The sequence below is a fragment of the Lutzomyia longipalpis genome, chromosome 3, assembly GCF_024334085.1.
Source record: "Lutzomyia longipalpis isolate SR_M1_2022 chromosome 3, ASM2433408v1".
NCBI classification, from domain to species: Eukaryota; Metazoa; Arthropoda; class Insecta; order Diptera; family Psychodidae; genus Lutzomyia; species Lutzomyia longipalpis.
Genome location: NC_074709.1, coordinates 9,933,642 through 9,946,373, shown reverse-complemented (window position 1 = coordinate 9,946,373; position 12,732 = coordinate 9,933,642). Strand labels below are relative to the sequence as shown.

Here is a 12,732-nt window from a genome sequence, read left to right as displayed (position 1 = left end):
TAAAAAAATAAATAAAAAGAAATAAAAGAAATAAAAATTAATAAAATAAAATAAGATTAAAAAAAAAATAAGAAATAAAAAAAAATAAATGAAATAAAAAATAAAAAAAGAATAACATAAAAGGAAATAAAATAGAAAATTAAATAAAAAAAAATAAAATTAAATAAAAAAAATAAAAGAAAAAAAATATTATAATGAAACATTAACTTTTATAAATTTCTTGTTCTCTATTCAATGCAATTTGATATTTATTTTTAATTGAATTCAAGTTCTTTGAATTCGAAATTGAAATTAAGTTCTGTCTTTTCGACTTTAAATTTTAAGACCGACTTAGAATTTTTAAGTCAGGCTTAAGATTTTAAGCCTGACTGAGTAGTGAATTCCGCCCTATATTATGGAACTAACTGGTCTTACATTAAAAAAAAAAAGTTTGACATTACTAAAAGCTTCTCTATCATTTACAATTTTGTTCTATTTTTTATTTCTTAAATTTTTCTTTTTTTTTAGCAGGATAGTTGCGATATCTGTGAATGTTTTTATCTCTTTCAGATGGGCAATTTCATGGGGAATACATCAATCTGTGCGATGACTTCATGTATGATGCTGCAACGAGTCAAACGTACGGACAAGGGGGCAATTATACAGGAACGAGCTTTGCAGCGACGGCGGCACAATCAGGTGCTGGGGGTGGGATTGTCAGCTGCAATCTGTACAACTACATGTACAATGCCGTGGAGGAGAGTAGTGCCAATAGTGAGGATCTCAAGGAGCCAAAAGAGCGTTCCTACGTCCGTGGGGTGGATGAACAGGACAACCGACGACGGTATCCGTGCCCACAGTGCGGTACACGCTTTACACTGTCCAAGAATATGAAGAGACACTACAGATATGAATGTGGCAAGGAACCACAGTATCAGTGCTCATACTGTGCCGTGAAATTCAAACGAAATAACCAATTGCAGGGTCATATCCTCAAGAGGCATTCAAATGTCGCTGGGTCGTAGTTTTAAAGAAGAAGGAAAAAAGTTTTTTTTTTTGTTAAATTAGCTCCATTTGAAATGATCGCAAGAAAAGCCTTTCTTACAGAGACTTTTAATTCAATCTATAGAAAAGAGAAAAAAATCCTTAATTTAGATTGAAATTAAATAAATAAAAATTTGTGTATTGTAAAAAAAAATGAGAAAAAAAATATTTTCAACTGATCTGTCTCTTTTGATTCGCTTCCGGGTTGACTATGCGGTGATTTATGCGCTTTTTAATTTCAAGTAAAAAAATATTGATCATCTTGTTTATTTTTCTGTTTTTTACTAACATGACAAATTATTCTTTCTTTCAGACTTTGGCCCATCGGGCGATCGTGTCTATGTGTTGGCATCGGAAACGCATCTAAATGAAATTAGTGGGCACGATCGTATGTACCAGCATACGTGCCCACGATGCCAGAAGATGTACACGTATAAGAAGAATTTGCAGAGGCATTTGAAGTTTGAGTGTGGCGTTGAGCCCATGGAACAGTGCAGGTTGTGCTCCTATGTGACGAGATATCGGCACAGCTTAAAATCACATATGAATCTCAAGCATCGGAATGTGCATTTCCGTACAAGTGTGACGTGATGATCATATTATAGATCCTCAAGATAACAAATAAAATGATCTTTTATTCGATGTTTCTCAATGATTCTTCCCTTGCAGGGTGCAACGAATAAACAGCGAAAAAAAATTCTTGTACATTGTGGAGTGTCCTTAACTTTCTCATTTTTTAACTTTTCATCTTATTTTGGAATTTTTTTTAACGGTATATTTGTTCCCTAATACCTTTTCTCACTAATCCGGCCGGCATAGGTTTTTTTTTATAGACTGATCACAAACACATACTTGATCACATCAAAACAATCATGGTTTTTTTTTTATTTTTTAAATTTTAATTAAACAATAAAATGTAATTCTTAAGGGATAGTCGGTGGATGTAGGCCCTAAACTAATTTATCAAAAATATATTTTTCAGATGTGAAACGTGAAATTACATTTGGGGATGTTCTCAGTGGATGCCTCCTGGAAAATGAGAATATTGTGGTGACACAGAAAAATGATAAATTTGTTCTGCTGGAAATCAATACGCCATCAACGGAAAAACGGAAAGAGACAGCTGAGGGGGAGACTAAAAGGGCAGTTATTACGGATATCAGTGGTAAAATATTGATTCTTAAATCTCTTCTCTTCCAATTCCGTCCATTTGAAGTTTTTTTTGTTAAATCTTAAAACATCACAAACTCCCTCAAAAAACACTACATCACAATCCTCACGATTTCACGATCCTCATCCATTTTTCAGTGATCCTCCAACAACACCATCCTCATGTTCTCATTTCTCTCTCTCTCTCTGTTTCTCAATACATTTTCTCATTATTTAAGTGAAAAAGAAAAAAAAACATTATTTATTTTTAAATGTAAATCATATTTTCTGTTGTTGCTTTTCTCGAAATAAAGTGTCACGAACTTTTGTGTTTTTATGTTTATTATATATTTTATATACATTTTACATTACTACTCTCAAATACTCATCTCTCTCTCTCTCATTAGTTAAGTGACTCTTACATATTTTTTGTGTTACCATCATACTCATCAAATACATAATTTAGAACCATTTGTTTTATCTTCCTCAATATACTATGTTTACAATCATCCTAAACTTACTCATAATATTACCTAATTATACATATTCAATAGCACAGCACATGTATTTATTTTTAGGATTATGTTTTTCTAGTTAGAGCACAAAATGTACCTATTAAAAAGAAACATTTTTTTACCCATTTTGAAAGCATTTCGAGGCATTTTCTTAAGGAATAAAATAAGAAAATGATCAGATAATGGAATGAAAATGGGTAGAATGTTCCTTTTTATCCCTTTTTCCTTATAAGGACCGTTCGTTGTCTATATAAGGTAACCCTTTCTGGTCCATTGGGTCATATGCTGACACAAAGGCTCGATTTTGAAAATGATTCATTTTGTATAGTTATTTTATAAATATTGGGCCCTATTCAGCGACCAAGAAACCCTTGAAATTCGCTTGAAATCTTTAAATTTCAGTACAAAATTTAAAGATTTCAAGCGAATTTCAAGGATTTCTTGATCGCTGAATAAGGCCCATTGAGTCCAAATTCGTATAAGATTATGTCTTTACAATTCCTCATCATTTTATGACCACAAAAGGACCTGAAAGGGTTAAAACATCAACGACTCCATCTTGATTTTTAGTTCAATTCGGTATAAAGCTGGATTTTTAACTAGATCCTAAATACGATAAAAAACAAAGCCAAGAAGAATTAATTGATAGGTTAGTTAGTCATTAACACTAAGACGTCATTGGACGCAAAGAGAGTTGAATAAATCTATTTAGATGAAGTAGAAAAAGTAAAAGATATAAAAGGAAGAATCAATATTCAAAATAAAATAAAAGTTCTCTTCAAAGCATTCCGTCAAGTGTTAACCATACGTTTTCTTAAAAAACGCGTTTATGTTGTTTTTTCTCACTCGCACTTTGTCAAAAAAAAAACAAGGTAAACGCGTTTTTTTAAGAAAACGTATGGTTTAGCCTTTAAGATCCGGATCTTCTTCAGGGGCTGTCAAAAAAATTATTTCAATTTTAAACATTTTCAAAGGAATTTCTGTGTAAATTCCTTAAAAACTTTAAAAATCTATATTGAATCTGAATTGATCTAAAATAAGGATTATGTGTTTGAAGAAAAAAGAAAACTCTTCGTACTTCTCAAAAAGGAGTTTTTAATAAAAAAAAAAAAAGAAAAAATTGTAAAAACTAAAACGGAAAATGTATTTGCTTTTGGGATTGAAATGTTAAAAACACTGAAGAAATTACTTGACTATCTTAGTCATGTCGATAGTCTCAAGAGGTCAAAAATGGCATTAGATGTTGGAGTAATCTTCGACTGTCCGTGATTGCTAATTTAGTCTTCTTTAATCCTTTCTACTACGTTCCTTTTTACATCCTTCCTAATTGAGGAAATGAAAAAAATGATGGCTAACGTATAATTAAGCAATAGGTTCCCATAAGATTTCTTAGTTTTTTTTTCTTTTAAATGAAGTTAGAGACTTATTATGTTTGTTAAGAGTAGAATGATAAGACTTAAACTTAGCTACAACAAGAGTTTTTTTTAGTTAGAAGAAATTATTAAAATTGAAGGGACCATTACAACGAAGAGTTTAAATTTTACAATTAAAGCCTTTTTTTAAAGTCTTAATTTAAATAGTAATTAAAAGTTTGAATGTTTTATAACGAATTCTTTAACATTATTTATTATTTTTTAACACAAAATTATTTGTTTTCTTCTTTTTAATTTTGTTCATGTGACCCTGATGAAGGTTGTAATCATCCCCGAAAAATTGTATGAATGAAATTAGATGGAAGTTTTTCGGGAATGTATTTCTACTTCTTCAGGTTACATTTGACTATAAAACTATATTTCAAAGTTTATTTTAGAAAAACCTTACAATGTCAGGATATTAACTATTTTCTTTTTTAATATTCTAAGATTATTTAAATATTTTTATATTTTATTTTTAATTTAAAGAAAATTTTAAGAAATTTGGGAAATATTTTTTTGTTTAAATAAAAAATAATTTATAAACTTTCAGAGCTTTCGGCTCTGTGTGAACTTTCATCAGGTACCCAATGAGCACGGATTTATTATTTAAACCGTCAAAATTCTCTAAAAGAGTGACGACAAGTGAAAAAAAAATTAATTTGCATTTAAATGGTGATGCAAAGACACTCATCATTTCAATGCAAATGTTCAAAAACTAGAGAACATGACTTCGATAGAAAGAGAGCTATTCACGATCTGAGGAGTTAGTCCCCAAGGAGGTAACCAAATTTAATTTTTAAATTATCATAGGGCATTGTCAAAGACTCAAGAAAAGCGTGATCATTTCCCGGAAAAGCGCTGGGAAATATACGAATTTTCACATTTTATGTCAAATCGAGTGAAAACTTTTTTGATTTTTTTCTTAATTTCTAGTTATTCTAGAAAATTCTTTTCTGCGTCATATGAAAGCTATTTAAAGGCCTAACAATATATATTTAAACCATTTTCCTACGGTGGAAAACTCGCGAGATTTTCCGGCATTGAACTTTTCTTTCGCTTCCCATTTCTCCAGTATTGTACGTGACCAATTTTAATGTAGCGTATTTTGTAGCATTTTTAATTATCTTTCATTTGGTATAACACTTGCCGGGGAAATCCGCTGGGAAAACTCGCTACAGAATGATTTTCCAAAGTTAAGCACATTTTCGCGTTGGAGAAAAAGAGATAAACGATTTCTTCTCTTTGATGTTTCTAGAATGTTCTAAGAATTCTTCTAGAAAAAAATTGGCCATCTCTTTTTTTCCAACGTGAAAACGCGTTTAACTTTGGAAAATCATTCTGTAGCGAGTTTTCCCAGCGGATTTCCCCGGCAAATGTTATACCAAATGAAAGATAATTAAAAATGCTACAAAATGAGATATTTTAAAATTGGTCACGAACAATATTGGAGAAATGGGAAGCAAAAGAAAAGTTCAATGCCGGAAAATCTCGCGAGTTTTCCACCGTAGGAAAATGGTTTAAATATATATTGTTAGGCCTTTAAATAGCTTTCATATGACGCAGAAAAGAATTTTCTAGAATAACTAGAAATTAAGAAAAAAATCAAAAAAGTTTTCACTCGATTTGACATAAAATGTGAAAATTCGTATATTTCCCAGCGCTTTTCCGGGAAATGATCACGCTTTTCTTGAGTCTTTGACAATGCCCTATGATAATTTAAAAATTAAATTTGGTAACCTCCTTGGGGACTAACTCCTCAGATCGTGAATAGCTCTCTTTGTAGCTTCTTCAGTGCATGTTAGATGAGAAGAATTTTTTCTTTTTAAATTAAAAATTTTGTATTATTGATTTTGCTAGTAGCATGCGAAATGATTAATCCCCCTTTTTTCTTACAGATTATTTGTCTAATTTCTAATTAGCACTCTCTTCTACACCCTATCTGCTATTTCTTGAGATTTATTTTTTATTGTGCATTTTATGCTATTAAGTTTATTATTTTAAAATATTTATAAAAACCCACAGAGAGGTTTTCTTATTTATTTATTTATTTATTTTGCTGTGTTAAAAAAAAACGAGAGTAGTGCATTTTGGTAGGAAAAGGAATGTGAGAAGAATTTTGAAAAAAAAATGAAAGAAAGTGTGTGAAAGGAAAGGTGGATTAAACTAACAAAACCCGATGTGGCTCTTTTTTTTTGTTCCCATTGCAGATGCAAAGAGAGCTTTGCAGGAGCAATCGCAGAAGGCGTCAAAGCCCACAGCTGTCACCACATCTGTTGTCACATCAGCTGCTGCTGCTGTTGTACCACCGAAAGTGGCAACGAAGAATCATCCACGGATAAAGTACTCAATGAAGCAGCCAGTCCCAGTGTCAATGCACAAGCCAATTAACAAATTTGAACTTCTCAATTTTTCCCTTTCGCGGAAGTATGGGAAGCAATTTGGGGAGGCAGCTGGGGCGCTATTGGGTGGGGCTGCCACCGTGGGGGGTGTCAGTGTGGGAGGAGGAGGGAGTGCCGCGAGTGCAGCACCCAACACCACAACAGCAAGTGGTGGTGCATCGACACTTAGTGTGATCGAGACTGAAATTGCCAAAGTACCCGCCTCAATTATAATTGCACCAAATTCCAATAAGTCATCCAATATAAATGAAGATCTCCAATCAAGTATCATGGGTGATTTGTCAAATTACGAAATTGACGACATTGAATTGCCCGATGGTACACAAATTGGCTTCTCGGACTCCACCACCGACAGCATAGAGCGCGATCAGACGCGTGCCGATTCGAATTACGAAAGTCGTTCGGCAGATGACACCAAATTTGCATTCATTGAGGGGCGTCCCCTGCAGAATTATGAATTTTCCCAAAGTGACTCCAATGACGATGGGGGGCGGCAGTATATATGTCGGCACTGTGGCAAGAAGTACAGGTGGAAGTCAACGTTGCGCCGGCATGAGAATGTGGAGTGCGGCGGGAAGGAGCCAATGCATCAGTGCCCACACTGTGCGTACAGGGCGAAGCAGAGGGGGAACCTCGGGGTGCACATACGGAAGCACCATTCGGAAATGCCACAGCTGGAGACACGCCGAAAGCATCGGTCAATGTAGATGGGGGTGTGGTTTGTGTGTGCTTCGCTGTAAGAACCCCTCTTGACACTCATCAATACCTTCCTTTGCTTCCTTGTCTCCTTTTGTACTTGAATGATTTTTTTTTCCTTTTTAAACAAAAAACGTTTGCATCTCTTTTAGCGTTGCTCCCCTCATATTTTTTATTTTATTTTTAAAAACGAAATAATGCATTAAACATTATGAGATATTTCTCCTTTTTTTTAGACATATAAAAAGAGCTCTATAATTGTATTTGTCGCAGTGTTGGATTGAGAAGGTGGAAGATTATGGGTACACTGGGATAATTATTTGTTTTGTGTCTTAATTTCAGATTTATCAGGAATTTTCATTAGTAAAATTCATATCTTGTATGATTTCATAAAGTTTTAAACTAACTGACTTTCCCACCCAAAAAAAGTGAAAGATTTTAATTTAATTCACTCATGTAGCTGTAATATGAATCGTATGTGTTCGTTTCTTTGTGTATTGCATAAAGCAATTTTATTTATCACTTAATGTCGAAATGAATTAATAAAGAAATATTTTAAACTCTGCAAAATTGAAAAAAAAAATCAAAGAAATCTAATAAAGGCTACAACAGATGGACGAGAAATTTCTCGTCCATCTTGTAGGCTTAAAGAGAAAAAGAGTTCGATTAAGAAGTTGTAAATGTTGAAATTTGTGGAAAATTGTGAAGAAGTAGATAAAAAATCCGAAAAGCCCTCTAATATATCGCTGAGCGAGATATACGCGATATTGACGCAATCCGCAAAAGTTAGACTTTACTGACCCCTGAGGAAGATGCGCAAACTGCGTCGAAAGCTTCGGAGATAGTTGTTTTAAGGGGGGTCTCTTGGGCAAATTAATGGAATTAATATAAATGCTTTCATTTTTCTTAAACAAGTTCAAATGTGTTTAACACAGAAGTGCAAACAGTGGAGATAAAAAAAAAATTTTTCTTAAACTTGGTTTTCCGATGTTGGTTACATTATTGTAGCCTAATTATTGAAGTGTAAGAAAATCACTTTCCGCCATCTTAAGTGTGATTTTCCTAAAAGCACAAATGTAGGTTTTTCTCAGGATCTACTGGATGGATTTTGATGGGGTGAAAAGCAAATGAAAGAAGAAATAGCAATGCAGATTTTGTAGGAACAGAATTTTGAATTTCCATTCTGGGACTGAGAAAAGTGGAAAAATGTGAATTTTGTTCAGATATTTTTGATGTTTTTCCACTTTTTTCAGCCCCAGAATGGAAATTCAAAATTTTGTTCTGGTACATTTTCCACTGACATGTCCTCTTTCATTTGCTTTTTACCCCATTAAAATCCATTCAGTAGATCCTGAGAAAAACCTACTTTTGTGTTTTAGGGTAGTTCTGTGGAAAAGTTGTAAAATTACAAAATGGCGTCGCATCTAAGATGGCTAAAAGTGATTTTCTTACTCTTCAATTATAAATCTTTAAATGTGGCCAACACCGGAAAACCAAGCTCTAGAAAAACCCAAAAATACCCCCTTAATTCGGCTGGATTAAGACGCGTATTCCCTGCCGACGCTTTCGGAAGGAGTTCTGAGCTCCTAAAGTTGCCTTTGAAATCTTTGAGGTTATGAACTGAAAGAAATTAGCCAATGGAAACGCTGCTTTGCAATCTTGTTCGGAGTTCGGGTTCAGTTCGGCTTACCGAACAATGTCAAGCAGTGTTTTCATTGGTATTGGGGGTATTAATTTGAATTATTTTTTTTTGTTTACTTAATAACTAATCAAGGAGTTTATAAAAAAGGTTGAAAAAATGTTTCAAAATTTGAAAAAATCTCATGAATATTCTTAGTTTTTGTTCTCATTTCCAAAAGAGAAGAGGACAAAAATCAATTACTTTCATGGGATCTCTCTTCTGTCCAGGAAATTTGAGTTTTTATTACCTTTGGCATCAATTAAGAAATTATATTCCGAAACGTCGCTGCCCCAGACGCTTATACACAACACTCAATCACTAATATCTTCAACTTTTTATTTATCTTTTGATTTTTTCTATTTTTTTTTATCAAAAAAATCTAAATTTCCTAGAAGTAAAATAATTTTCATTATTAAATTTTATTTTGGGATACAGTGTTAAAGAATTGAGAGAAGTATTGTCATTTTACTGGAAAAAAACAGAGAAGACTCATGATAATTCTAATTCTAATGATAAAAAAAAACTTATTTCTCATTAAAAAATTTCTCGAAAAAAAGAGTTAAAGTAAAAACTTTGAAATTGTATTAATGACAAACCTTTTTTCTTTTCTTTAATGAATTGTTCTTTTCAAAAATTTAATAAGAAAAATTATTTTCATTAAGCCAAAATCAAATATTACCCCTCGAAGGGTTCTTAGGAATTTATTTATTTAAATTGAAAAATTATTAAATATCATTTGGATATCCCAGTGTACGTTATTTGGTGAAAATTATTATTTTTTAAGTGAAAAGAAAAGCACTTTTTTGAGACTTCTGTTTGCCAATGTAGTCAGATTGAGTTTTTTTAATGCTGTACTTTAGTAATTAAGCCCTATAAATGAGTATTTTGTCTTAGAAGTGACTTCTTTTCTGCAAACTAAACTGCCCATGAAGATATTTTATTTATCATACAAAAAAAAAAATCACCAAAAGCTGGGCAGGAAGAGCTGAAGAAAAAAAAAGATTTAAACATAAACAAAATAGAGGAAATATTTCCACTAAGAGCACCAATCCCAACAATATTTTCAGAATGTTGAAATAATTCACAAATAATTAAAAAAAAAAGAAAGAAAATTTAATAATGAAAATAAATCTTGTCTAGTTTCAGTGAGTATAGATTTCTAGCATTAGTGCGCATAGTGGTAGGTGGACAGAAAAGAAGAATTTTGTTCTTTAAAAATAACAATTTGCATTACAAAACTTTAAGAAGAATTTATAAAAAAAAAATATTTACAATGCTTAAACTTTTTTTTAGTAATCCCAATAGGTTATAGTTTTCTCACATTTTACTATTATTATATATGATTTTTTTGTCTCTTTTAATGGAGTTTTCTTAGTGTTTAGTCAACAACAAAAGTCTTAATCATTTATCACGTAAGCTTAATCATAATTCTTATTTTTCATTTTATAATAAAATAATAAAAAATAAAAATTAGTAAGTCATCATAATTAGTTCGTATAAAATGCTAGACTTGAGAGAAATTATGCATCTATTTAAAATTTTTTTGTCGACTTATAGTTGCATTAACACTTACTTTATAAGTAAAAAAAAAAGAACTAGTTTATAGCATTTTCATTGTCTCTAATACTGAAGAAGAAGAAAAAATCGAGAAAAATGAGAAATTATTTTTACTAACTCATAAAATACAAATAATACAAAAAAAATCACTTCATTATATCAAAGAATTCGTATTTTAAAGAAAAAAAAATGAAAGAAAAATATAGATTTTAAGCAAAAAAAAAGAAAAATAATTGCCTAGATTTAAGGACATAGCGTGTAAGATGGAAAAAAAATACAAAAAATAAATTTTGAAAGTAAGATTCAAAATATAATATAAACTATATATATTATAACTCAATATAATGAATGTTGAATAAACTTTTTGAACAAAAAGTCTCCGCCTTCATTCTGTGTTTTTATATTTTTTTCTTGTTTTTTTTTTCTTCTATTTTCAGGTTATTTTTTCTTCGAGTCTTGGCGCTTCTGGAGGCATTTTTTGGGAACTTTTTGTGGGACTTGTGAATTTTTAAAAATTATATTTTTACTAACATTTTTAACTATTTTTAGGTCATCGATGGATTTTCATTTCGATTTTACCAGATATGTCTGAAAAGAAGTTAAGGACCAAAGGATCGGAGAATCTTTTAAAAAAAATCTGTAAGTATCTCAGAGAGTTTCCACTTCCTATCACTAACGTATTTTTCTTTTTTTTTTAGGTAGACGCCAATGAAGAAACTTCGAAAATGATTAAAAAAAAACTTTAAGGAAAAATTAATAAAAAAAATTCGAAAAGATCTAGCGGAAGACATTCAACGGGAAGACTCGATGAAAGATTCTCCGGGAAATGGAATAAAAGTGAAAATGATGAATATTTTGGTAATTAATTCAAAACAATTCATTTTTGTGAATGAATAATTTTGTGTGTTTTTTTTTAAATTATTATTCTTAAATATGGAATTGTTAATCGTTTAGTTTATGAAAGAAAAAAAAACAGAACAAACCTACGTTCCCACATTTTTTTCTTTTGTTTTTTGAAAAAAGAAAAAAAAAACCAAAAACATAAAAAAAGGTGAAAATCCTTTACACCAACAGAATTAACACAAAAAAATGACACCAAAAGACGTTCTGAAAGATGGAACTTACCGCATAAATTGAAAAGAAAAAAAGACCAAAAAGACAAACCAAATGTAATGGCTTTTTAATATTTTTTTTTGTTGTTTACTGAAATACATTTTTTATATGAGTGTCGTATTTATTTATTTTGCATCTATAGTTTATAAAAACAATTTTTTTTCTATTTTAGATCTTTCTTTATTATTCTAAAATGCTTGTCACTTAGCTTCCTTTGTAATATCGGACTTTTTAGTTATTTTTTTTACTGCTTGCCTTTACTAATTCTTTCTCCCCCTTTTTTATTTTTCTATTACACTTTCCCCAATTTTTTTTTAATTTTGTAATTTATCGCTTGTTATCGACTTCTAATTTATTAATTTTTTTTTATAATTTGTTGTATTTTTTTTGTATAATGTAAAATAGTTTATGTTTATTTTTTTCTTTATTTTAATTAATTTGTTTTTCTTTTTGTTTTTTCCCCAATTTTTTTTGTTGGCATGAAAAACCAACAATGAAAAAAAATACAAAAAACACAAAAAACGTGTTTCATATGTGGGTGCAAAAACAAACGAAAAAAAATCAAATAAAATGCATTTGAAAAAAAAAATGCAGCATCAGCTGAAGATTTAAGCATCACACGAATAGCCGGGCTAACATGGGATCAGTGGAATGCGAGACTAGCCATGCCGTTGGTGACGCAGCCAGGGTTGGGCGGTTTGTTTACATTTTTACATTTTACATGGTTTTTTACTTGTAAACAATTCCCTTCTTTACATGCTCTTTTCTTTACATACTTTTCTTTACATTTTAATTTTACATAAATAATGTAAAGAAAAATAATGGTAGCAAGATATTTCTTTAAGTGACAAAAAAATTTAATTATTTTGTAAAATTATGTAAAAAGTTATTTTATTTATTCAGACACAAAAAAATCTTAATCAGAGACAAAATTGTAAAGTAAATTTTTATGCATTTATGATTTTATTAACGCTATTCAAATGTTTTATAAAATTACAGATAAAATTAATTTGTTAAAGGTTCGTAAATTCTCATACTTTTATGGGAAAGTTCATTTATAGTTTTTGTAAAAATTGTTTTCAGCTCCATTATAAAGGAGAAAATTTGTTGAAATTGAACTCATTCCCTTTTTTTGACCCATTCTTTCCTATATTCAAAATTCTTAATATGGCATTTATGTATAC

At 30.7% G+C, this 12,732-nt stretch overlaps 1 protein-coding gene across 6 annotated transcripts in view; it reads left to right on the top strand.

Annotated features, from left to right (window-relative positions):
* The window catches only part of LOC129791832 (longitudinals lacking protein, isoforms F/I/K/T-like), a 78,359-nt gene that overhangs the window by 34,822 nt on the left and 30,805 nt on the right, over nt 1–12,732 (top strand). For 4 of the 6 annotated variants that reach the window (XM_055830386.1, XM_055830387.1, XM_055830388.1 and 1 more), the window contains exons 7-8: nt 2,006–2,188; nt 6,310–7,434. The exons of 1 other annotated variant lie outside the window; for it this stretch is intronic. In XM_055830386.1, coding sequence (XP_055686361.1) covers nt 2,006–2,188; nt 6,310–7,208 — 1,082 coding nt within the window. In that variant the 3' untranslated portion in view covers nt 7,209–7,434. Of the gene's footprint in view, nt 1–2,005; nt 2,189–6,309; nt 7,435–12,732 lie in introns of those variants that run through there. One more of the 6 variants, XM_055830390.1, reaches the window with a different exon arrangement.